Source organism: Lethenteron reissneri, unplaced genomic scaffold, assembly GCF_015708825.2.
Source record: "Lethenteron reissneri isolate LAM-NWPU_2019-01 unplaced genomic scaffold, ASM1570882v1 scaffold_1603, whole genome shotgun sequence".
Taxonomy (NCBI): Eukaryota; Metazoa; Chordata; class Hyperoartia; order Petromyzontiformes; family Petromyzontidae; genus Lethenteron; species Lethenteron reissneri.
Genome location: NW_026891337.1, coordinates 60,010 through 86,775, shown reverse-complemented (window position 1 = coordinate 86,775; position 26,766 = coordinate 60,010). Strand labels below are relative to the sequence as shown.

Below are 26,766 nucleotides of genomic sequence, written 5' to 3'. Positions count from 1 at the left end.
TGTAACTCAAGACCCAAGACCCACGACCAGCCATCTGAAGACCCTGGGATGCTGTGAGAGCCAGCGCTGGGACTCTGGAACTCCCGACTGTACGACCTTGTGAGGGCGAGCGTAGCCAGAGTAGAGTATCTAGAGTATCTAGGCTGTGTAGCTAGGCTGTGTACCTAGGCTGTAACAGAGTATCAGGACTGTTGGAGTGTTGTATTGTAATAAAGAAGTTACATCTACAAGTGTCTCCGGAACCCGTTACATTTGGTGTCAGAAGTGGCTATGGAGACAAGAAGTAAGCCACGTACCTTCAGTCCTGACGGCGATGAAGAGGAGCAGGCAGCGATGGGGCAGCCAACGCCGGCCGACAACAACGCCGCACCGCCGGCTGAGCAGCTGTCTGCTCCGCCGACCGTCCCCTCTCCAGCGTCGGGAGCAGAGATGGAGGAGGCGCTGCTTCGCCTCGCAGAGCTGCTCTGCGCCACCGCCTCCCTCCTGGGCGAGCTGCGGTGCTCGCGGGCGATGGCGGGAGGGAGAGAGGAGGCGCGGCGCTCGCCCGAGCCCGCCGCCGCCATTCCCCCCACGGATGTGAGAGATACTTCCGGGAATGACATCACTTCCACCAGAGGAGCAGTGACCGCTGGGAGCGACGTCACTTCCGGGCCCAGCGTGTGCCAACCCGACGACGCCGCGTCATCAGCGCTGCGTCCCTCACCGCCGGGTGACAGCTGGCTTCAACCTAGCATACCGCGTCATCAGCGCTGCGACCGGACAGTGAGGGCGCCATTCTTACTGTAACCAGCGCCGGGGCCGGCACATGGACCGACTCGCTGCTCGCCGCCTTTGCTGCTCTGGCCAAAGGTTGGAGGTCGGGAGACCAGGCCCCTGACACTTCGTACATTTTACGCGCTCCGGATTAATGATTTTTTGGTTGATATTTTCTTCGTTGTCGTCGGGGAGTCGTGACTGTTGTTGGGTAAACTGTGTGGAGCTTCGCTCGTGAGTGTTGTCAATGTGTGTGCGAAACTTTGCTTGTGATTGTTAACAATGTATGGTTTATATTGAGCTTTGTTCGTGATTGTTAATGTATAGCTTGTGCTGTCATTGTTAACGATGTATATACTGTATGGGGCATTTATCTTGAGATGGTGACATGCTGCCAAGGATTGGAATTGGCATGCTGGCTCTCAAATATCTTGGGGTGCAGATCCTGACCAGGATGTCCCAGCGGGTGTTGCGTGTCTAACACGAGAGTTGTGGTCCCGTCATGCTATGGCTGACGGCTTGACCTGACAGCCCGGAGATAGAGACACTCCGTGGCATGTCTAGCCTAGTGGGCTGTGTGCTCACATGGCTCGGAGAGTGTGGTCCCGTCATGCTATGGCTGACGGCTTGACCTGACAGCCCGGAGATTGAAACACTCCGTGGCATGTCTAGCCTAGTGGGCTGCACGCTCACAGGGCTCGGAGAGTGTGGTCCCGTCATAGAATAGCTGACGGTTTGACCTGACGGCCCGGAGGTTGAGACCCTCCGTGGTACGTCTGGAGCTGTAGGCTCGCCCTGACGGCCCGGAGATTGAAACACTCCGAGGCGCGTTGAAACAGTGGGCTGGAGATTCGTGGTGTTCAGGTGTAGTTGTCCCGTTACGTTGGGACTGTATCCCTCAGTTGTTAGGGTGCATGTTGTGCAGGGAGTGAACAATGGGTCGTCTCAGATCGGTCGGTACAGCTATATGCTGCGATGCGAGTCTTGGAGAGAGGTTGGGTCTCAGATCGGTCGGTACAGCTATATGCTGCGATGCGAGTCTTGGAGAGAGGTTGGGTCTCAGATCGGTCGGTACAACTATATGCTGCGATGCGAGTCTTGGAGAGAGGTTGGGTCTCAGATCGGTCGGTACAGCTATATGCTGCGATGCGAGTCTTGGAGAGAGGTTGGGTCTCAGATCGGTCGGTACAGCTATATGCTGCGATGCGAGTCTTGGAGAGAGGTTGGGTCTCAGATCGGTCGGTACAGCTATATGCTGCGATGCGAGTCTTGGAGAGAGGTTGGGTCTCAGATCGGTCGGTACAGCTATATGCTGCGATGCGAGTCTTGGAGAGAGGTTGGGTCTCAGATCGGTCGGTACAGCTATATGCTGCGATGCGAGTCTTGGAGAGAGGTTGGGTCTCAGATCGGTCGGTACAGCTATATGCTGCGATGCGAGTCTTGGAGAGAGGTTGGGTCTCAGATCGGTCGGTACAGCTATATGCTGCGATGCGAGTCTTGGAGAGAGGTTGGGTCTCAGATCGGTCGGTACAGCTATATGCTGCGATGCGAGTCTTGGAGAGAGGTTGGGTCTCAGATCGGTCGGTACAGCTATATGCTGCGATGCGAGTCTTGGAGAGAGGTTGGGTCTCAGATCGGTCGGTACAGCTATATGCTGCGATGCGAGTCTTGGAGAGAGGTTGGGTCTCAGATCGGTCGGTACAGCTATATGCTGCGATGCGAGTCTTGGAGAGAGACTGGGTTGAAGTCCCCCCCGATATGGCCGACGTGCGCGGTTTTAGGATAAAGACGCCACGTTGGAAAGGCGGGGGTGTGCAAACGGTTGACATGTAATGTCGGTGGTGGTCCTCATTGAGGGCTGCTGGGACGCAAGCACGGGATGCCTTGGAGATGCGGTTCGCGCGTGCGGCCACCATTTATGGACAGGAGCAGGCAGATTTATTTTGGTTGTGTCATGTAAATTTTATATATATATTTAAAAATGTAGATACTGGAGCAGCCCTGAAGTGCGACTTCTTTGCCCAGTACATGGGTCGGCCCTGAAGTACGACTTCTCGACCCGGGATGTAGACAGACGTCCAGATAAGTGTGTGTAGAGGGATGCTCGACATGTTGGTCTTCGCCTTCTCTCCACCTGACTGATGGGAGGCTGGCAGAGTGGTGTGGATCCCTGCCATCCATGCGGTGGTTGTGTGATTTCGGTTCGATTACCGGTGTTGGTTGTGCATCCAACGCGTCGGAATCTGTATATTTGTTGTTGTTAATTCCCCATTTTCTATGCGGATCCCGAGGAGGGCTAGGTGTGCCGCGGGTCGTTTGTTCACGTGTCATTGCTTCACCTTTTTGTTGATTGATGCTTGTATATAGTGTAGAGTTGTACAGGTTGGTTATGGTATTTATGGTTGCTTTCTTGTTCTCTTTTTTTTTCCTGTTGAAGCTCGCGTATTTTTTTTTCTTCTCTCTCTCCCTTTCGTTAATTTAAACTTTCTAATTATTGACAGCCGGGACGGCTGGAGGCTACATAGAGGGGGGTAATGTAGTGACATAAGAAGGGAGGGGCTGCTGTAGGCTCTGGGTTCCCAGGTGGGTCCAGACGCGTAATCCCCTGGGCGCCAGGCGCTGGGTTCCCAGGGGGTCCAGACGCTTAAGCCTCTGGGCGCCGCCAACGGGGGGGGCTGTGTGTGCTCTGTGGGATGTCTGGTGGCGCACACGGCCCCACCCCTCGTTGGGGACTGGGCATATAACCGGAGCTCCCTGGACGATCGGGGCCAGTTGTAACTCAAGACCCAAGACCCACGACCAGCCATCTGAAGACCCTGGGATGCTGTGAGAGCCAGCGCTGGGACTCTGGAACTCCCGACTGTACGACCTTGTGAGGGCGAGCGTAGCCAGAGTAGAGTATCTAGAGTATCTAGGCTGTGTAGCTAGGCTGTGTACCTAGGCTGTAACAGAGTATCAGGACTGTTGGAGTGTTGTATTGTAATAAAGAAGTTACATCTACAAGTGTCTCCGGAACCCGTTACATGTGTAATGTTGTTGTTGTTGTTGTGCTGTTGAAGCTGAGGATCAAGGACTGGACGCTCGTGCTGGACAGCGTGGTGCCCTCTGACGCGGGCAACTACAGCTGTGTGGTCAGCAACCAGCACGGCTCCATCCAGCACTCGTACCAGCTCGTCGTCATCGGTGGTGACCCCCCCTCCACTCTCCCCCCCTCCACTCTCCCCCTCCCTCTCCCCCTCCCTCTCACCCCTCCATCTCCCCTCTCCCTATCATCTCCCCCCCTCCCCTTTTTTTCTCTTTTTTTTCTACGATCAGTGGAAACAAGAAGATGCTCGGTGTAGTCGGCACTTTGCTTCGTTCATCATTTCGTAATTTTTTTGCCTCTCCCCCCTCCCCCCTCCCGCCCCTCCCGGCGTGCAGAGCGTGGCCAGCCCCAGCGGCCGTCGCTGCAGGACGGCCTCCCGGCGAACGTGACGGCGGCGGAGGGGAGCGACGTGGAGCTCCGCTGCGTCGTCCTGCAGAGCGCTGGCGGCAGCAGTCAGCAGCAGCTGCACCACCACGTGCAGTGGCTCAAGCACGTGGAGGTGAATGGCAGCCTCGAAGCACCCAATGGCTCACCCTACGTGCACGTCCTCACGGTGAGCGGGCGAGGCACGGGGGCACCCACCCACTCACCCACCTACTCACCCACCAACTCACCCACTCACCCACCCACCCACTCACCCACTCACCCACTAACTCACTCACTCACTCACCCACTCACACACTCACTCACTCACCCACCCACTCACCCACCCACCAACTCACCCACTCACTCACCCACTAACTCACCCACCCACTCACTCACCCACCCACTCACTCACTCACCCACTTACCTACTCACCTACTCACCCACTCACTCACTCACCCACCCACTCACTCACCCACCCACTCACCCACCCACCCACTCACTCACCCACCCACTCACCCACCCACTCACCCACCCACTCACTCACCCACCCACTCACCCACCCACTCACTCACCCACCCACTCACTCACCCACCCACTCATACACCCACCCACTCATTCACCCACCCACTCATTCACCCACCCACTCACTCACCCACCCACTCATTCACCCACCCACTCATACACCCACCCACTCACCCACTCATTCACCCACCCACCCACCCACTCACCCAACCACTCACTCACCCACCCAGTCACCCACCCACTTACTCACCCACCCACCCACCCACTCACCCAACCACTCACTCACCCACCCAGTCACCCACCCACTTACTCACCCACCCACCCAACCACTCACTCACCCATCCACTCACCCACCCACTCACTCACCCACCCACCCACTCACCCAACCACTCACTCACCCATCTACTCACCCACTCACTCACCCACCCACCCAAACTCAGCGGAGGCTGACGTCACCCTCTAAACAACAGGACTCAGAAGCCACCGCTTCGCCGGGTACTTACTGCTGGTACCTAATAAATAAATAAATAACGTTGAAACTTGTTCACGTGACACTGAATCTTACTCGTTGGCCATGTCGGGTGGTGGCGAGTTCGACGACACAATGCTTACATGCGACGCTCCAACCCAAATCACCCCTACCCCGCACAGCAGCCTGCGTCGTGGGTATACAAACAAGATGCTGATTCGCTCGCTCTCTCCGCGCCGCCCGCCGTGTCGCCTCAAGACGGTGGGCGTGGAGGTGACGGACGTGGAGACGGACGTGCTGTACCTGCGCAACGTCAGCACGGACGACTCGGGCCGCTACACCTGCCTGGCGGGCAACGCCGCGGGATTCGCTCACCGCTCCGCATGGCTCCTCGTCGTGCCGCAAGAGACGCCGGCTGGTAAGATGTCGACTGCCTCGCCTGCTCTGCAGGAGGTCGTGGGTTCGATCCCGATCCTGACAATGCCTGCTGCTGCTGTATATTTGGAGTTTGCGTCTCTCTCTCTCTCATCATCATCACGGTGGCTGAGATGTTGACTGCCTCGCCTGGTCTACAGGAGGTCGCGAGTTCAATTCCAACTCTGACGATGCCTGCTGCTGCTGTATATTTGGAGTTTGCGTCTCTCTCTCTCATCATCATCACGGTGGCTATGAGATGTTAACTACCTCGCCTGGTCTGCAGGAGGTCGTGGGTTCGATCCCGACCCTGACGATGCCTGCTGCTGCTGTATATTTGGAGTCTGCGTGTCTCTTTCTCCCTCTCATCACGTGGCTATGAGATGTTGACTACCTCGCCTGTCTCCCTGTGACAGTGGACACCGCCCTGGCTGCTCCCGTGAGAGTGGGCGGCGGTTCTTGTGCCGCCGCCCTCCTGCTGCTGATCACCATCGGTGCTGTCACCGGCCTCACGCGGAGGAGGAGAGGGTCGACCAGCGGAGAGGGGGAGATGCAGGTGCAGTTGAGGTGGTGGTGGTGGAGATGGTGGTGGTGGTGGAGGTGGTGGCGGAGGTGGTGGTGGAGGTGGTGAAGGTGGTGTTGGTGGTAGCGGTGGTGGCGGTGGTAGTGGTGGTGGTAGCGGTGGTGATGGTGGTGGTGGAGGTGGCGGTGGTAGCGGTGGTCGGTGGTGATGGTGGAGGTGGTGGTGGCGGTGGTGGTGATGATGGTGGTGGTGGTTGTGGTGCCGCCCCAGGTGCTGTCTGCGCTGAGCGGCGTGGAGCTGTCGGGGGTGACGGGGCCGTGCGACCGCTGGGAGTTCCCTCGGGAACGGTTCGTCGTTGTTGTTGTCGTCATCATCGTTGTTGTTGTCGTCATCATCGTTGTTGTTGTCGTCATCATTGTTGTTGTTATCATCGTTGTTGTCGTCGTTATTGTGTGTATATGTCTGTGTGTCTGTGTATATGTTTGTGTCTGTGTATATGTGTGTGTCTGTGTATATGTGTGTGTCTGTGTATATGTCTGTGTATGTCTGTGGGTCTGTTTATTTGTGTGTGTGTCTGTGTATATGTCTGTGTATAAGTGTGTGTGTCTGTGTGTGGAGTGATGGCGTAGTGGTTAGCGCTACGCTGCGCTACGAACCCGGCGACCAGAGTTCGATTCCCGCTCACGGCCAACACCAGTGACGATTATCTGAACCGGTCCTGGGCCTCCCCTAGGTCTACTCAGCCTTAAATGAGTACCTGGTGCGGTGTGTAAACATCGCCACAGGGGAGACAAAGGCGGTCGGGCGTGGTGCTGGCCACCCACCCCCTTGTGTACCGTTCCGGCCTTCATAGGTGCTCGCTAACAGCACTTGCCCCTACAGTCTGTTAAGGCTACAGGGGGGTTCTTTGTTTTGTGTGTCTGTGCGTGTGTCTGTGTGTGTGTCTGTCTCTGTGTCTGTCTCTGTGTCTGTGCATGTCTCTGTGTGCGTGTGTCTCTGTGTCTGTGTGTCTCTATGTCTGTGCTTGTGTCTTTATGTCTCTGTGTCTGTCTGTGTCTGCGCGCGTGTCTGTCTGTGTGTCTCTGTGTGTCTGTGTGTGTCTCTGTGTCTGTGCGTGTCTGTGCGTGTCTCTGTGTCTGCACGCGTGTCTCTGTGTCTGTGTGTATCTGTCTGTGCGCGTGTCTCTGTGTCTGTGCGCGTGTCTGTGTGTCTGTGTGTGTCTGTGTATCTGTGTGTGTCTGTGTGTGTTTCTGTGTATCTGTGTCTGTGTGTGTGTGTATCTGTGTCTGTGTGTGTCTGTGTGTGTCTGTGTGTGTGTCTGTGTGTGCAGGCTGACTCTGGGTGAGCAGCTGGGTGAGGGTTGTTTTGGCCGCGTGCTGCTGGCCGAGGCGCTGGGCATGGAGCCGTCACGGCCTCACCGCAGCGTCCGCGTCGCCGTCAAGATGCTGAAGGGTGACGCCCGCGGGGTTCTAGAACTAGGAGTTTGTGGGGCGATCGCTACAAGTTTACATTTCGATGTAAAGCTTTCGTGACTGCAGGGATTCATCTTCTTGGTTCTTTCGGTAAAGTCACGTAGAAGGGAAATAATGAAAGAATAAAAATAAAACAATGAAATACAATTCTCACGACGTTTCGGCCACAACGCAAGCAGCCGTCCTCAGGTGAAGAACAGGTCTGTCGGAAAGACAGACCTATTTGTATTACTAAATTATGTTTTATTATTTTATTATGTTTTATTATTTTATTATTTGCATTCTACGTGGTGACTTTACCGCTAGAAGAGTTTGTTTTTAATTTGTGTTCGGACGTGCGGCGTGCGAGCCCAGCGCTACGCCACGGAAGCGGAGACCCACGACCTCCACGCGGAGCTGGAGACCCTCAAGAAGATCGGACGGCACAGCCACCTGGTGAACCTGCTGGGCGCATGCACACGGGGCGGTGAGCGTGGGGGGGAGGGTGAGTGTGGGGGGGTGGTGAGCGGGGGGGTGGTGAGTGTGGGGGGGTGGTGAGCGGGGGGGTGGTGAGCGTGGGTGGTGAGTGTGGGTGGTGAGTGTGGGTGGTGAGTGTGGGGGGGTGGTGAGTGTGGGTGGTGAGTGTGGGGGGGTGGTGAGCGTGGGTGGTGAGTGTGGGGGGGTGGTGAGTGTGGGGGGGTGGTGAGCGTGGGTGGTGAGTGTGGGTGGTGAGTGCGGGGGGGTGGTGAGCGTGGGTGGTGAGCGTGGGTGGTGAGTGTGGGGGGGTGGTGAGCGTGGGGGGGGGGGGTGGTGAGTGTGGGGGGGTGGGTGGTGAGTGTGGGGGGGTGGTGAGTGTGGGGGGAGGTGGTGAGCGTGGGGGGGGTGGTGAGTGTGGGTGGTGAGCGTGGGAGGGGTGGTGAGTGTGGGGGGGTGGTGAGTGTGGGGGGGGGTGGTGAGTGTGGGGGGTGGTGAGCGGGGGGGGGGGGGGTGGTGAGTGTGGGGGGGTGGTGAGTGTGGGGGGGGGTGAGCGGGGGGGTGGTGAGTGGGGGGGTGGTGAGCGGGGGGGTGGTGAGTGGGGGGGGTGGTGAGCGTGGGTGGTGAGTGTGGGGGGGGTGGTGAGCGTGGGTGGCGAGTGTGGGTGGTGAGCGTGGGGGGGTGGTGAGCGGGGGGGTGGTGAGTGTGGGTGGTGAGTGTGGGGGGGGGGGTGGTGAGTGTGGGTGGTGAGTGTGGGGGGGTGGTGAGTGTGGGTGGTGAGTGTGGGGGGGTGGTGAGTGTGGGTGGTGAGCGTGGGGGGGGTGGTGAGTGTGGGTGGTGAGTGGGGGGGGTGGTGAGTGGGGGGGTGAGCAGCCCCCCTCCCTCGTGATGGCGATGAACTCTTCACCTTGTGGACTAATTTGGCTTCGCGAGTGATTTTGGCAAAGCCGAGAGTTGGGTCGTCTTCTTGGTGACTCGGGATTGTGATCATTGCACCTCCCCGTCCCCCTCTCTATTTCGAAGCCAATGAAACCAACACGAACTTGTAGACAATTCGAGCAGCAGGCGAGGCCTCCGCTCCGCTGCCTGTGTGGCTCCTCTTCAGCAGCGACCCCTGGCCGCCGCCGCCACCACTCACGGCAGCTCAAGCCGCTTTGCTTGACAGCGGCAGCCCCAGTGACGTTTGCTGTTGAGAGCGACTTGCCCGCCGCTGCTCACTAGTTTGTATGTCGTCAGGCAAGACCCCCCCCCCCCCCCCCCTCGAGCTGCGTTGCTCTTGTTCCGGAAGCCACCTGGCCATCACGGACGATTTCTGGTGGACATTAGTAGCGACGTCGATTCCAAATGTGAAAAGGGGAAAAACCGTAGGACACGGAGGAAATAAAAATCCATCTGGATCGAACGCACGACCTCCTGTGTACCAGGCAAGGTAGTTAACATCTCATAGCCACCGTGATGATGATAAAGAGACACACAGACTCCAAATATACAGCAGCAGCAGCAGGCATCGTCAGAGTTGGAATTGAACTCGCGACCTCCTGTATACCAGGCGAGGTAGTAAACATCGCATAGCCATCGTGATGATGATAAAGAGACACGCAGACTCCACATATACAACAGCAGCAGCAGGCATCGTCAGAGTTGGAATTGAACTCGCGACCTCCTGTATACCAGGCGAGGTAGTTAACATCTCACTGTGCCCCTTCCCCCCCCCAACTCTCCCAGGCCCCCTGCTCGTGATCGTTGAGTTTGCGGCCAAGGGGAATCTGCGCGACTTCCTGCGTGCACACCGCACGCCCGGCGCAGAGTGCACGGCGCGTGGCGGCTACGGAGCCGGCGGTGGTGGCGGTGGTGGCGGTGGCGGCGGCGGTGGTGGCGGTGGTGGCGGTGGTGGCGGTGGTGGTGGCGACGAGGTGAAGGGCGAAACGCTCTCCATGCTGCAGCTGGTGGCCTTCGCCTGCCAGGTGGCACGCGGCATGGAGTACCTCACCTCTAAGAAGGTGCAGCGACGACACCCGCCCACACGCACGCACATCTACCCACTCAACAACAACAACATACTCTTCGTTTTCTCAGTAAAGTCACGTAGGTAAAAAATTTAATTAAAATTAATAAAAATAATAAAAATCTTAAATACAAGTTAAGAACTTGCATCTTGGAATCCCTGCCTCACTTGATACAGCAAGTCTGGCTGTGACGGTCCCACCAGACGACGGAGACTTGTGTTGCCTCCAAAACGTCGTGATTTTTATTATTTTATTTTTATTAATTTAAATTTCATTTTCTACCTACGTGACTTTACTGAATAAACTTAGAGTATGAATCCTTGCAGTCACGAAAGCTTCAAATCTAGAACAACAACAACAACCGCCATTCGCCACTAAGTGGCGGTGACGTCACCACGACGCTTGTGCCAGGCCATGTGCACCTTGAGGCCACGTGAAATGTCGAGGAGGTCACGGGGCAGACCCAGGTGCCACGGGTTGACTGACTGAGATGACCGAGATGACTGGCTGATGCACCACCTGTGCCCCCTACTGTACCAATTGGCTGCGCTTTAGCCACCCGGTGCTCCGCTCGTTGTTGTGAGCGTCGCTCCTCTGCCCTTCGTTGTTGTTGGAGGGCGACTGCATCCAACTGCCCAGTAGCGTCCTTCACGAGCCTCCTCAACAGAGGCCGATCTTGACACCGCTGGTACCAGTCATCGGCAAGTCTACTCAGCTCCACGTCCTCCTGTACCACATCACTCCATCTCTTCTTTAGCCCAGTGTTGCGCCCGTTTAGCCCCCTCAATCCAGGCCGAACAAAAGCTGTTTAGGCATGCGGTGGCTGGGCATGCGGGCGACATGGCCCAGCCAACAGTCTTGCCTACCGGAGGAGCTCACCGATGGGACTTCGTCCAGATCTTTCAAGGATATATGAGCTCCTCACACAATCCAGCCTGGTTAAACCCAGGATGGATCGTAGGCAGGCCAGCCTAAATATTTCTAACCGGTGAAGATGCTCCATTAGGGGGGTCCATGTTTCGCAAGCGTAGAGAAAGGAGGGAATGGCTGTGGCCGAGAGGACCTGAAGTTTCGTGCGGAGCGACAGACCAGGTAGCTTCCACACAGCGGTATGCAACCAATGAAAAGATATTGCCGCTCGACTGATTCGGAGTGAGACCTCTGCTGTCAAACCGGAGCCGGTCATGAGCACACTGCCCAGGTATGGGAAACTCTCCACTCTCTGCACAACTGCCCCAAGACCAGTTGGGAGTTGTAGGGGTGGAGTGTCCGATGGTACAAAATACCCAGGCAGGTGCTTAGTTTTGGTGGGGCTGATGATAAGTCCCCACATCTTAGTGGCACGCTCCAGTTCCAGCAGCAGTGCCTCCAACTCCTCTTCTGAGTGAGCAGCTATTACCAGATCATCGGCATACATAACATGGTTGAGCAATAGGGAGCCATCCCTTGACCGCACCTGGGCATCAATCAGCCTCCCATTGTATCTGTACCACATGTAAATTCCTCCGGTACAGCTACTGAAGGTTTCACGAACTACGTGGTCGAAATAGATGTTACATAATGTGGGAGCCAGAGGACATCCCTGTCGCACCCCAAAATAAACAGCGAATGTCTCCGACTCCCGGCCACGTAGTTTTACCCGGGCCCACTCACCATCATGAAGGTCCTTAATGATCGTGAGCAGTGGATCAGGGACTCCGAAAGCACGAACAACCCAGAGCCCAGGCCTCCTGATGGTATCATAGGCCTTGACCAGGTCAATAAAGCAGAGATGTAGGTCTTGTTGGAATTCCCTACACCTCTGCTGTACCAGACAGACAGAAAATATGGCATCTGTGCAGGACCGCCCTTTCCTGAAACCGAATTGGGGCTCGCAAGCCTCTCCTCAGTGTGTCTAGCAAGGCGATGTTGAATAATCCTTGCCTGGACCTTTCCCGGCACACAGGAGTGAGATGCCCCTGTAGTTGTTACAGTCTGTGTCGTCCCCCTTCTTAAAGAGGGAGACCACCAGGGCATCCTTCCAATCCTCCGGAACCCGTCCAGTGGTCAAGACTTTTTTTTTATGATATCATGTAGGGCAGTCTGTGCACAAACGCCACCCTCCCTCAGCATTTCGCTTGGGAGATTATCTCTGCCCGGTGCCTGTCCTGGTCTCAGACTCCGGATCGCCTTCAGTACTTCCTCTACAGATGGCACCTCAGCCAGCCACTCACAGGGGGTGACCTCTTCCTCCAATATTTGAGGCACCGCAGCCTCGGCAGGGTTATCCCCACTTTGCGCCATGATGTTTTCCTGGCTGAGGGATTTCCCCTCCCCCAGGACCTCACAGAAATGCTCAGCAAATCTGCAAACCTGTTCCTGGGGGTCGGAGATTGGATCAACGTTTTTTCCCCTAATGATGGAAATAGGTGTGGCGCTGCAGATAACTTTTTTGATGGAGTTAAATAGTGATTTGTGATCGTGAGCCACTCAGGCAGACTCCGTCTCCTCAGCAACCCATAACCATCACCCATCCTTGCAGCGCCTCACGGCTCTCCGAACCTCCGAGCGAAGGCTGCGGTAAGCCTCCTCATTCTCTGACGTGGGATGCTGTCGACGATTAGAGTGGGCATGTCGCTTTTTCTCAACTATCCTGAATACCTCCTCTGTCAGCCAGGGTCTCTGGAGAGGTCTGGACCGCGTATCCAAAGCACCCATTGCAGCTGCATGAGCCACAGTCCTAAACCTCGCCCATTAACCCTCGACATCAGGAGGAGTTGGGACGATGCCAACCCCATCTGCAAGCAATGATGAAATTCTCACTTGCAACTTTCATCAGCTGAGACCAGGCCACTTTAGGTTGGAAGGGGGTCCTGGGTGTACACCCACCACCGGAGTGGAAGAATGGCAGGCGCATCTTACAGATGACTAGTCGATGGTCAGAGGGCATATCAGCTCCACGGTAGGTCCTGGTGTCAAGGACATGGGCTCGCATCCGCTGGTCCGTCACTATGTAGACCAGCAGATGTTTTTGCTTGGACCCGTCATGCATTCATGATGTTGTGTGGATGCGCCAATGCCGGAAGAGCGTGTTGGTAATTACAAGCCCATGGGCTGCACAAAAATCTAGCAGCCTCCTACCGTTGTTATTGAGCTGATCTGGCCCATGCCTTCTAATCACTCCAGATCAGCTGCCAGCATCATGACCAACTCAGGCATTGAAGTCACCCAACAAGATGACTCTATCCCGAGTGGCCAATCTAGCCAGCACCTGTGACAGGAGGTCATAGAAGGCATTTGACTCATCGGCTTTGCCTGCATCCCTCCACGGATGTTCGTGTTCGGTGGGAGCATAAGTAACCACGACCACCACTCCTCGTCTCCGGTTGATGGGAAGGCGAGCCCACAGTAGCCTGGGGCTTACAGCTTCCCACACCTCACCGCCATGCTCCCACGCCCCCTTCATTTTTTTGTTCAGAAGAAGAGCCAGACCCTGTTGTTTGGCAGTCTCCTGCCCCGAGTAAAGGACTGTCCACCCCTTATGGTGGCAGGAGCCAGGACCGGTCCACCGGACCTCCTGAATGCCACAACGATCCAGGCGGTACCGGTCCAGCTCCCGACAAAGGAGTGGCAGCCTCTCCTCCGCAGTGAGTGTTCGAACATTCCACCTCGCCACACGAAGTGGTTTTTCGTTGTTTCTGGAGAAGCCCCAAGGGTGAAGATTCAATCTCCTGGTTCCGACAATTGGGGTTTGGCCAGGAGACGTCATAGACACCTGTCCCCCCCCCATGGCCTGCGCCACAAACTTATTAGTTACATATTTAATTTGTGGTTTAGTGGTAATTAATTGAAGGTGGAGGGGTTACCAACCCATTGCACCCGTCCAGAGCCCCCGTTTAGCCACTGTGGTGGTCGCAGACGCCATGACGGGAGAGGCCAATCGGCATTGGCCCTCCCCCCACAGCACTGTCCATGACAGAGTTGCCCGTCCGGCACCCACACACCCCTACCCACACACCCCTACCCACACACCCCTACCCACACACACCTACCCACACACCCCTACCCACACACCCCTACACACACATCTCCTACCCACACACCCCTACCCACACACATCTCCTACCCACACACACCTACCCACGCACCGTGTGTGTCGGTGTCACAGTGCGTTCACCGGGACCTGGCGGCCAGGAACGTCCTCGTCGTTGACGGCGGAGTTGGTGGCGGCTATTCGGTGAAAATCGCTGATCTGGGCCTCACCCGCGACGTGGGCGGCGAACGTGACTACTACTACCAGCACAAGACTGCTGCCGTGAGTGGCGGTGGTGGCGGTGGTGGCGGCGGTGGCGGCGGTGGAGGCGGTGGTGGAGGGTGGTGGTGGTGGCGGTGGTGGAGGTGGTGGCGGTGGTGGCGGTGGAGGAGGTGGTGGTGGTGGCGGTGGTCATGCCCGGGGAAGGGGGGGGGGGAGAGAGAAGAGAGAGAATCTTTCATGAAATCTTTCATTTGAAAAAAAGAAGAGGGGGGGCACATAAGCAAAACATTGAAAAAAATTACGAAATGATGAACGAAGCAAAGTGCCGACTACACCGAGCATCTTCTTGTTTCCTCTGATCGTAAAAAAGAAAAGAGAGGGAGGTAGGGGAGAGGGTGGTGGTGGATAAAAGGGTGGTGGTGGTGGGTCAAGGGTCAAGGGTCAGGCTGTGCGTCGTTGACCTCCCCTCGTCACCTGTCGCCCCTCCAGGGACGCCTGCCGGTGAAGTGGATGGCACCGGAGGCGTTGCTGCACCGCGTCTACACACAGCGGAGCGACGTGTGAGTGGCTGTGACACGTTGACTACCTCGGCTGGTACGCAGGAGGTCGTGGGTTCCATCTAGACCCTGACACTGCCTGTGTGAGTGGCTGTGACACGTTGACTACCTCGGCTGGTACACAGGTCGTGGGTTCCATCCAGACCCTGACACTGCCTGTGTGAGTGGCTGTGACACGTTGACTACCTCGGCTGGTACGCAGGAGGTCGTGGGTTCCATCCAGACCCTGACACTGCCTGTGTGAGTGGCTGTGACACGTTGACTACCTCGGCTGGTACGCAGGAGGTCGTGGGTTCCATCCAGACCCTGACACTGCCTGTGTGAGTGGCTGTGACACGTTGACTACCTCGGCTGGTACGCAGGAGGTCGTGGGTTCCATCTAGACCCTGACACTGCCTGTGTGAGTGGCTGTGACACGTTGACTACCTCGGCTGGTACGCAGGAGGTCGTGGGTTCCATCTAGACCCTGACACTGCCTGTGTGAGTGGCTGTGACACGTTGACTACCTCGGCTGGTACGCAGGAGGTCGTGGGTTCCATCCAGACCCTGACACTGCCTGTGTGAGTGGCTGTGACACGTTGACTACCTCGGCTGGTACGCAGGAGGTCGTGGGTTCCATCCAGACCCTGACACTGCCTGCTACCGCTGTATACGGTCGACCCTTCCACATCTCGGGGGTTAAGGGCGCGGGCCCCCCACGATCTGGAAAAACCGCGTACATTGTTTTGGTCCCCTCACTCACCTCCAGCCAGGGGGTTTTTGAGATACAAAGATCACTGCGAGATCACTGCGAGAAGTTTTTTTTTATTGGTTCTTTTTGTGTTTTTAACGCCGTTTGGGATGGGTATTTGGTCATATATGAAGGTCAGTCGTAAGTAAAAATAGAGAGAAAATAAAAAAAATAAGAAAGAAATGAGAAGAATAATAGTATCACAAAACACAGCAATAATCACATCTTAGCCAATTATACAAATACTCGCTTTACTACCCGGCTTCGCCTGAGACTTGGGTTAACACACGGCCTACGCGGAGGGTTTGGGGGGGGGGGAGCGTGACGTCAGCAGACACACTGCTGACAGAGGAGGAGTTCAGGATGGTTGAGAAAAAGCGACAGGCCCACTCTAATCGTCGACAGCATTCCACGTCAGAGAATGAAGAGGCTTACCGCAGCCTTCGCTCGGAGGTTCGGAGAGCCGTGAGGCGCTGCAAGAATGGGTGGTGGTCACGGGTTGCTGAGGAGATGGAGTCTTCTTCAGTGGCCCACGATCACAAATCACTATTTAACTCCATCAAAAAAGTCACCTACAGTGCCACACCTATTACCATCATTAGGGGAATCTCTGACCCCCCAGGAACAGGTTTGCAGATTTTCTGAGAATTTTTGAGATCCTGGGGGAGAGGAAATTCCTCAGCCTGGAAAACATCATGGGGCAAAGTGGGGATAACCCTGCTGAGGCTGCGGTGCCTCAAATATTGGAGGAAGAAGTCACCCCCTGTGAGTTGCTGGCTGAGGTGCCATCTGTTGAGGAAGTACTGAAGGCGATCCAGAGTCAGACCAGGAAAGGCACCGGGCAAAAATCATCTCCCAAGCGACATGCTGAGGGAGAGTGGCGTTTGTGCACAGACTGCCCTACATGACATCATAACGACAGTCTGGACCAATGGATGGGTTCCGCAGGATTGGAAGGATGCCCTGGTGGTCCCACTCTTTAAGAAGGGGGACCGCACAGACTGTAACAACTACAGGGGCATCTCACTCCTCAGTGTGCCGGGAAAGGTCCTGGCAAGGATTATTCAACATCGCCTTGCTAGGCACGCTGAGGAGAGGCTTGAGGAGCCCCAATGTGGTTTCAGGAAAGGCCGGTCCTGCACAGATGCCATATTTTCTGTCTGTCTGCTACAGCAGAGGTGGATGGAATTCCAACAATACCTACATCTCTGCTTTATTGACCCGGTCAAGGTCTATGATACTATCAGTAGGCATGGGCTCTGGGTTGTTCTTCGTGCTTTCGGAGTACCTGACCCTCTGCTCGCGATCATTAAGGACCTTCATGATGGTGAGCGGGCCCGGGTAAAACTACGTGGCCGGGAGTCGGAGACATTCGCTGTTTACTTTAGGGTGCGACAGGGATGTCCTCTGGCTCCCACATTATGTAACATCTATTTCAACCACGTAGTTCGTGAAACATTCAGTAGCTGTACCGGAGGAATTTCCATGTGGTACAGATGCAATGGGAGGCTATTCGATGCCCGGGTTTGGTCAAGGGATGGCTCCCTATTGCTCAACCATGTTACGTATGCCGATGATTTGGTAATTGCTGCTCATTCAAAGGAGAAGTTAGAGATGCTTCTGCTGAAACTGGAGTGTGCCACTAAGAGGTGGAGCCTTACCATCAGCACCTGCCTGGGTATTTTGTACCATTGGACACTCCACCCCCACAACTCCCAATTGGTGATAGGGCAGTTGTGCAGAGAGTGGAGAGTTTCCCATACCTGGGCAGTGTGCTTATGACCGGCTCCGCACGAAGCTTCAGGCCTTCTCGGCCAGTCATTCCCTCCCTTATCTACGCTTGCCTAAACAGCTTTTGTTCGGCCGAATTGAGGGGGCTAAACGGGCGCGGCACGGGCTAGAGATGAGATGGAGTGATGTGGTACAGGAGGACGTGCAGCTGAGTGGACTTGCTGATGACTGGTACCAGCGGTGTCAAGATCGGCCTCAGTGGAGGAGGCTCGTGAAGGACGCTACTGGGCAGTTGGAGGCAGTCGCCCTCCAACAACAACGGAGAGCGGAGGAGCGACGCTCACAACAACGAGCGGAGCGCCGGATGTCTAAAGCACAGCAAGTTGGCAGTCGGGGGCACAGGTGGTGCATCAGCCAGTCATCTCGGTCATCTCAGTCAGTCGACCCGTGGCACCTGCTGGGTCTGCCCCGTGACCTCCTGCCAGCGGGCGTTCGACAATTCACGTGGCCTCAAGGTGCACATGGCCTGGCACAAGCGCCGTGGTGATGTCACTACCACTTAGTGGCGAATGGCGGTTGTTGTTGTTGTGTACGTGCGTGAGCATGCATGTGTATGCGTGTGTGTGTGGTTGTGCATGCATTTGCATGTGTGCGCGTGTTTGTGCGTATGTGTGTGCAGGTGGTCCTACGGGGTGCTGCTGTGGGAGATCTTCACCCTGGGGGGCTCTCCGTACCCGGGCGTCCCCGTGGAAAAGCTTTTCAAGCTGCTCGGTGACGGCTACCGCATGGAGCGGCCTGCCCTCTGCTCCGACGAGCTGTGAGTAGGAATCGGAGATCGCAACGACGACTACGACGATGACGTCATGTTACCTACAGGAGCGTCGTTCGTTGATGTTGTTGTTATTATTACTCTATACCAGGGGTCCTCAAACTACGGCCCGCGGGCCACATGCGGCCCGCCGAGGACATTTATCCGGCCCGCTGGGTGTTTTTGCCGCCGCTGCCTGTCTGTTACTTTTTTTATACATGAGAAGGACGGTCATTGGTGGAAGAGGGAGAGGGGGCGGAGTTCCCCCCAATCAGACTGCATTGATGGGCAGTACAGTCTGTAAGTCTCTGTGTGGGCAAAGTTATTGCTGGTATATTGTTTTTGTAGCGCTGTATATATATTGGTATTTTACTAATAGCAATTTTGACTCCCTAGGAAACAATGATGTCAAGAAAGAGAAAAATTGACTCGGAGTGTAGGATATTCAAAGAACAGTGGACTTATGATTACTTTTTCATGCAGTACAAGGAAAGAGCTGTGTGTCTGATATGCCAGAATATAGTGTCTGTGTTCAAAGAATACAATTTACGTCGACACTATGAAACTCAACATAAAGATAAATATGCTTGTTTGGTCGGAGAAGTGAGAAAAGATAAAATATTAAAACTGAAAAATACATTGGCAACTCAGCAAAATACTTTTGTGAAGCAGAAGCAGCTAAATATTTCATCACTGCGAGCAAGTTTTTAAGTTGCCAAGCTAATAGCGTGCACTGGCAGACCATTCGTGGAGGGAGAATTTGTTAAAGAATGCCTTCTTTCTGTTGCCAAAGAGATGTGTCCAGAGAAGGCCGATTTATTTAGTACAGTGAGTCTTTCAGGACCTACAATTACACGGAGGATTGAAGAAATGGGAGACAATTTGCATCAGCATTTGCAAAACTCCACAAAAAAACTTTCCTATTTTTCCTTGGCACTCGACGAAAGCAATGATGTTCGTGATTCTGCACAACTTCTAATTTTTATTCGTGGGACGAATGACTATTTCGAAGTCACAGAAGAGCTTGCTGCACTGCAAAGCATCAATGGAACAACTACAGGAGAGGATATCTTTCGATTTAAAGCTTTCGTGACTGCAGGGATTCATCTTCTTGGTTCTTTCGGTAAAGTCACATAGAAGGGAAGTAATAAAATAATTCTCACGACGTTTCGGCCACAACGCAAGCAGCCGTCCTCAGGTGAAAACCAGGTCTGTTGGGGAGACAGCGTCTGAATGAAACAGCACACGAGCTTGGAGCATATATAAGCTGGGTTGGAAGCGGGGGAAAGGGCGCCTTGACAAAAGAATTTGCATATCAAGAGGAATTTAGCATATTTATGGGAAATGCAGGAATGTTATTAGTACTACATATGTCCGTGCTGCATATGTAGTACTAATCACATTCCTGCATTTCCCATAAATATGCTAAATTCCTCTTGATATGCATCTCTCCCCTCTGAGACATATCCTCATCTCAGGAACCATGCACTCAAAATGGCAACCATCTTTGGCAGCACTTATGTCTGTGAACAGACTTTTTCCAGAATGAAACATTTGAAATCTCCAACCAGATCTAGACTAATGGTTGCACACTTGCATCACTTGTTACGACTAGCAGTGACAAATATGGAACCGGACATTGACCATCTCATTAGCCAAAAGCAGGCCCATAGTTCCCATTGAAATACTGGCAAGTTTGTTGATTTAACGTACTTGTTCTTCATTTTAAATATTGTATTTGTTCCCGTTTTGTTTCTTCACTTCAAAATAAGATATATGCAGTGTGCATAGGAATTTGTTCATAGTTTTTTTTTGTAACTATAGTCCGGCCCTCCAACGATCTGAGGGACAGTGAACTGGCCCCCTGTTTGAAAAGTTTGAGGACCCCTGCTCTATACACTACACTATACACTACACTATACACTACACTATAATTGTAAATACAGTAGTGGGTTTACTCTATACACTACATTATACACTACACTATACACTACACACTACACTATACACTACACTATACTTGTAAATACAGTAGTGGGGTTACTCTGTACACTACACTATACACTACACTATAATTGTAAATACAGTAGTGGGTTTACTCTGTACACTACACTATACACTACACTATACTTGTAAATACAGTAGCGGGTTTACTCTATCCACTACATTATACACTACACTATACACTACTCTATAATTGTAAATACAGTAGTGGGTTTACTCTATCCACTACACTATACACTACACTATACACTACTCTATGATTGTAAATGTAGTAGCTGCATGTCTGTGCACATTGCGTGTACGCCGTGCGCACGGTGTACACGCACGGCGCGTGTTGAACTTGACTCGCGTGTCGCCGTGCGCAGACACGCGACGATGAGCGAGTGCTGGGCGACCGTCCCCAGCGACAGACCGACGTTCGCGCGGCTGGCGGACGACTTGGGGCGGATCCTCGTGGCCAACGGGGGCCGCCGTGACGAGGTGACCGCTGCCCCGTCCGGGAGGGGGGGGGGGGCGACATGGGCCACGGGGCAGAGAGAGAGATGGAGACGTGGGGGTCGTCAGGCCGTAGGGGTCGAACCTGCGACCTCCCGCTTGCCACCACGCTCGCAGGATGCCGTAGAGGGAAGAGAAGTGGTGGTGGTGGTGGCGGTGGCGGCGGGTGGTGGCGGTGGTGGTGGCGGCAGTGGTGGCGGTGGTGGTGGTGGTGGCGGTGGTGGTGGTGGTGGCGGCGGTGGCTTTGGCCATGATGACATGTTTATTTTAAAAGGACTAAACGTTGATCTTCTTCACACCAGTGATAGCGATGATCTGTTCTGGTCCCGGGTCTCCACTAGGTCGACTCAGCCTCAATCGAGTACCTGACGTGGTATGTGTATTAAACATCGCCGCCGGGGAGACAAAGGCGGCCGGGCGTGGTGCTGGCCACCCACCCCCTCGTGTGCCACAGCGCCGGTAGCCTTCATAGGTGCTGCTACTCGCTAACAGCACTTGCCCCTACAGTCTGTTCAGGCTACACGGGGATCTTGGTCTTTGTCATCTCTCCCCCATCTTTCCCCCATCTCTCCCCCACCTCTCCCCCATCTCTCTCCACCTCTACCCACGAACATCACTTGCTCCGACAGCCTGTTTGAGGCCACACAATGGGGGGTCTGCTTGTCTGTGTGCGCTAGGACTACGTGGACATGACGGCCGGACTGATGTAGCCCGCCTGGAGATTCGCCGACACTCCCCGTGGTGGTGTTGCTGGTGGTGCTGGTGGTGAAGGAGGGAGGTGGTGGTGGTGGTGGTGCTGGTGGTGCTACTATACACTACGCTACTATACAATATACACTACACTATACACTACACACCACACTACTATACACTACACTATTTTTAGCACCAGGCTAGGGTAACCTACCGGTGTGCTAGGAATCCCCAGTACCCTTCCCCTGGGGTGTGGAGTGTGATAGGACACGGGAACGTGTGCCTGCAGCGGGAACAGCCCAGCCGCCGCCGCCGAAGGAGGAAGGCTCGAGGGTTAGAAGCCCAACCTCGTCGCCGGGCGGTGATGGCGGCGTGCCCCCGCCCGGGGCAGACGAGGGGGAGCCGTGGCGGGGCGTGGAGTAATGGGAGACAGTTCCACGTGCAGCCAGAGGTCCGACGCCTGCACCATGACGGGCGAAGGCGTCAGGTGTGCAGCATAGGCAGTGATTGTGCAGCAGTACTCAGAGTGTAAGCAGAGTCGTGTGAAGAGTGTTTAATAAAACAACTGGCGCAAGCCCTTACATGAAGCTCCGTCTCCGTGTGGATTTACAAGTCTCCAGTGGTGTCAGGAATAACCACACAACACTTGGGAGATCATCTCTGCCTGGTGCCTTTCCTGGTCTCAGGCTATGGAATGCTTTCAGTACTTCCTCAACAGATGGCACCTCAGCCAGGCACTCACAGGGGGTGACTTCCTCTTCCAATATTTGAGGCACCGCAGCCTCAGCAGGGTCATCCCCACTTTGTGCCATGATGTTTTCCAGGCTGGGGTATTTCCCCTCCCCCAGGACCTCACAAAAATGCTCAGCAAATCTGCAAACCTGTTCCTGGGGGTCGGAGATTGGATCACCGTTCGTTTCCCTAATGATGGTAATAGGTATGGCGCTGCAGGTTACTTTTTATGGAAATAAACAGCGATATGTGATCGCAGGCCATTGAGGCAGACTCCATCTCCTCAGTAACCCACGACCACCACCCATCCTTGCAGCGCCTCACGGCTCTCCGAACCTCCGAGCGAAGGCTGCGGTAAGCTTCCTCATTCTCTGACGTGGGATGCTGTAGACGATGAGAGAGGGCCTGTCGCTTTTTCTCAGCCAGCCTGAACACCTCTTTTGTCAGCTAGGGTCTCTGAGGAGGTATGGACCGTGTACCCAAAGTAGCCATTGCAGCTGCATGAGCCACAGTCCTAAACCTCGCCCATTTCCCCTCGACATGAGGAGTGGGGGGCGATGCCAACCCTAGCCGCAAGCGATGATGAAATTCTTGCTTGAAACTTTAATCAGCTAGCTGAGGCCATGCCACGATGGGTTTAAATGGGGTCCTGGGTGTACACCCCCCACCGGAGTGGAAGAATGGCAGGCGCATCTTGCAGATGACAAGTCAATGGTCAGTGGGCAAATCAGCTCCTGGTGTCAAGGACATGGGCCCGCATGCACTGGTCCGTCACAATGTAGTCCAGCAGATGTTCTTGCTTGTGTCGTGACTGTGATTGTCACTGTGTGGTGCCGGGCTTACGAAGCCACGGCGGATGATGTGTTGGCATTACGTGCAGCCCGCTCACTGGGCGTAGTACCGCCAGCCCTAGCGGGGCCTGGGTGAGCGCTGGTCAGCGCGGAGGCACCGTGTACAGCGTGCGGTGCGGGCTCCCGGCGAGGGAGCGAGAGGGAGCGAGAGGGAGCGTCAGCCAGCCAGGGTTACGTTGGGGCACGATACGCCGGTTGACCTGCCGACACGTGACCGGATGATATTGGAGGGGGCCACCGGTGGACGGGGGGCCGCTGGGCGGTCACGTGGTCTACAAGAGCCTTCGGGGAGCCTTCGGGAAAGAGCCGGAAAGATCTAGAAGGTGGGCGGGGCGAGGGGTTGTAGATCTGAAGTTTTCGCGACTGCGATGATTCATACTCTTTGGTGTTTTCGGTAAAGTCACGTAGGTGAAAAATAAAATAAAAACTAAATTAAATCACGACGTTTCGGACGCCACGCAAGTGTCTGTCAACGGGCGGGAAAGCGTGGCCTGCTGCTGATGCAGACCAAAGAGTGAGGGGCTCGGGGTTCTTCGTGTTGCTGGCGATGAAGATCCGCATCGGGTTGAAGAAGCCTCTAGTCACGCGGTCAACACCCAAGTGTAGCTTGTGTTGTGTTGCTGAAGAGTGTTGCTCCCAAGACAACGTCTGCGACCGAGTTGGACTCGACACACTTGGACCCGCCGCCGGGTTCATAGAGCAGCGTAGCGCTAACCGCTACACCACCGCTACCCATCGCGCTGTGGGGGTCACCTTGGTCTCGATGTTGCGCCCTCTCAGTGCCGAGCGGACGAAGCGCAGCACGCAGTCCACCAGCCCCTCGCCCTTCCACGTGCTCAGCCGTCGGTCCGGATCTGCCGAGCTCAACTCCCTGCAATGTCACCGCCGTGACGTGAACCCCCGACGTTCCCCGTCGCGTCCACCGCATGACGTCGTGTCAACCGCGGCGTTCCCCGTCGCGTCCACCACGAAATCACCGCCCCTTACCGTAGGCACGCCAAGGCGTTGCAGAACGCCGCGGAAGGCGAGGCGGGCGAGCTGGGTGAGGAGGGCGAGCTGGGTGAGGAGGGTGAGGAGGGTGAGGAGGGCGAGGAGGGCGAGGAGGGTGAGGAGGGTGAGGAGGGTGAGGAGGGCGAGGAGAGCGAGTCTCCAAAGTTGCTCCTCCAGCCGCTCCCTGGCACCAGCACGTGCTCCACCAGCGCCGGGAGGCAAAGCGCCACCAGCGCAGCCCTCAGAGACTCGTGGCACGACAGGTTCCACAGCGTGCCTGGGGTAGGGGTGGTGAGCGTGGGTGGTGAGCGTGGTGTGGGTGGTGAGGGTGCGTGGTGAGTGTGGGTGGTGGTGAGCGTGGGTGGTGAGTGTGGGTGGTGGTGAGCGTGGGTGGTGAGCGTGGTGAGTGTGGGTGGTGAGTGTGGGTGGTGGTGAGTGTGGGTGATGGTGAGTGTGGGTGGTGAGTGTGGGTGGTGAGTGTGGGTGGTGGTGAGTGTGGGTGGTGGTGAGCGTGGGTGGTGAGTGTGGGTGGTGGTGAGCGTGGGTGGTGAGCGTGGTGAGTGTGGGTGGTGAGTGTGGGTGGTGGTGAGTGTGGGTGATGGTGAGTGTGGGTGGTGGTGAGTGTGGGTGGTGGTGAGTGTGGGTGGTGGTGAGTGTGGGTGGTGGTGAGTGTGGGTGGTGAGTGTGGGTGGTGGTGAGTGTGGGTAGTGAGTGTGGGTGGTGGTGAGTGTGGGTGGTGGTGAGTGTGGGTAGTGAGTGTGGGTGGTGAGTGTGGGTGGTGGTGAGTGTGGGTAGTGAGTGTGGGTGGTGGTGAGTGTGGGTGGTGGTGAGTGTGGGTGGTGAGTGTGGGTGGTGGTGAGTGTGGGTAGTGAGTGTGGGTGGTGAGTGTGGGTGGTGGTGAGTGTGGGTAGTGAGTGTGGGTGGTGGTGAGTGTGGGTAGTGAGTGTGGGTGGTGAGTGTGGGTGGTGGTGAGTGTGGGTAGTGAGTGTGGGTGGTGGTGAGTGTGGGTGGTGGTGAGCGTGGGTGGTGAGTGTGGGTGGTGGTGAGCGTGGGTGGTGAGCGTGGTGAGTGTGGGTGGTGAGTGTGGTGTGGTGGTGAGTGTGGGTGGTGGTGAGTGTGGGTGGTGGTGAGTGTGAGGTGGTGGTGAGTGTGGGTGGTGGTGAGTGTGAGTTGGTGGTGAGTGTGGGTGGTGGTGAGTGTGGGTAGTGAGTGTGGGTGGTGGTGAGTGTGGGTGGTGGTGAGTGTGGGTAGTGAGTGTGGGTGGTGAGTGTGGGTGGTGGTGAGTGTGGGTGGTGAGTGTGGGTGGTGGTGAGTGTGGGTAGTGAGTGTGGGTGGTGAGTGTGGGTAGCAATCACCGCCACCAACGGCAACATCCCCACCACCGCCACCACCGCCACCACCGCCAACACCACAACCGCCACCGCCAACTTGTCAGATTGCTCGCAATCACCGCCACCAACGGCAACACCACAACCACCACCGCCAACAACACCACCACCGCCAACACCACCACCACCGCCACCACCACCACCGCCAACACCACAACCACCACCGCCAACACCACCGCCAACACCACCGCCACCACCGCCACCGCCAACACCGCCACCACCACCACCGCCAACACCACCGCCAATACCACCAACACCACCACCTCCCCCACCCTCCCCCACCGAGAAGCCTCCTCTCTCTCTCTGCCGCCCCCCTCCGGCGGTGTTGGCAGCGGTGGCGGTGCTGGTGGTGAAGAAGCAGTCTCCGAGAGCGCCCACAAAGCCGGACCACCAGCGGCGCGGCAGGGAGCCAAGCGGTGGTGCGGCGGCAGCAGGGGCAGCAGGAGCAGCAGGGACAGCAGGGGCAGTAGCAGGGGCAGCAGGGACAGCAGGGACAGCAGCAGCAGGGGCAGCAGGAGCAGGGGCAGCAGCAGCAGGGGCAGCAGCAGCAGGGGCAGCAGCAGGACAGCAGCAGGGGCAGCAGCAGCAGGAGCAGGGCGTGGAGCGTCAGACAGGAGGGCCGTGGTGGCCATGGTGGTGACAAAGTCCTTCGGCCTGGGAGGGGGAGAGTGGGGGAGAGGTGAGCGTGTGTGTGTGTAGACATTACACACAGACACACACACATTACAACAACAGCAACCGCCATTCGCCACTAAGTGGCGGTGATGTCACCACGACGCTTGTGCCAGGCCACGTGAACCGAGGCCACGTGAAGTGTCGAACGCCCGCTGGCAGGAGGTCACGGGGCAGACCCAGGTGCCACAGGTCGACAGACTGAGATGACCGAGATGACTGGCTGATGCACCACCTGTGCCCCCAACTGTGCCAACTTGTTGTGCTTTAGCCACCCGGCGCTCCGCTCGTTGTTGTGAGCGTCGCTCCTCCGCCCTCCGTTGTTGTTGGAGGGCGACTGCCTCCAACTGCCCAGTAGCGTCCTTCACGAGCCTCCTCCACAGAGGCCGATCTTGACACCGCTGGTACCAGTCATCGGCAAGTCCACTCAGCTCCACGTCCTCCTGTACCACATCACTCCATCTCTTCTCTAGCCCGTGCCACGCCCGTTTAGCCCCCTCGATCCGTACGAACAAAAGCTGTTTAGGCATGCGGTGGCTGGGCATGCGGGCTACATGACCCAGCCAACGCAGCCTTGCCTGCCGGAGGAGCTCACTGATGGGACTTTGACCAGATCTTTCAAGAATTTGTGAGCTCCTCACACAATGCAGCCTCGTTAAACCCAACAACCACCACAACAACCACCACCACACAAACAACAACCATCACAACAACCACCACAACAACCACCACCACACAAACAACAACCACCACAACAACCACCACCACACAAACAACAACAACCATCACCACAACAACCACCACAACAACCACCACCA

General features: G+C 55.9%; 1 protein-coding gene across 1 annotated transcript in view; it reads left to right on the top strand.

Moving 5' to 3' along the window:
* The window catches only part of LOC133362748 (fibroblast growth factor receptor 3-like), a gene marked incomplete at its 3' end in the record, with an annotated part of 32,744 nt that extends 6,760 nt beyond the window's left edge, over positions 1-25,984 (top strand). The window contains exons 3-15 of the mRNA XM_061581674.1: positions 3,813-3,936; positions 4,174-4,391; positions 5,454-5,651; positions 6,403-6,479; positions 7,463-7,584; positions 7,954-8,070; positions 9,783-9,869; positions 9,957-10,057; positions 14,211-14,357; positions 14,787-14,857; positions 17,995-18,132; positions 20,493-20,580; positions 25,976-25,984. Of these exons, the coding sequence (XP_061437658.1) occupies positions 3,813-3,936; positions 4,174-4,391; positions 5,454-5,651; positions 6,403-6,479; positions 7,463-7,584; positions 7,954-8,070; positions 9,783-9,869; positions 9,957-10,057; positions 14,211-14,357; positions 14,787-14,857; positions 17,995-18,132; positions 20,493-20,580; positions 25,976-25,984 (1,497 nt within the window). The remainder of the gene's footprint in view (positions 1-3,812; positions 3,937-4,173; positions 4,392-5,453; positions 5,652-6,402; positions 6,480-7,462; positions 7,585-7,953; positions 8,071-9,782; positions 9,870-9,956; positions 10,058-14,210; positions 14,358-14,786; positions 14,858-17,994; positions 18,133-20,492; positions 20,581-25,975) is intronic.
* Positions 25,985-26,766: the final 782 nt, after the last annotated feature.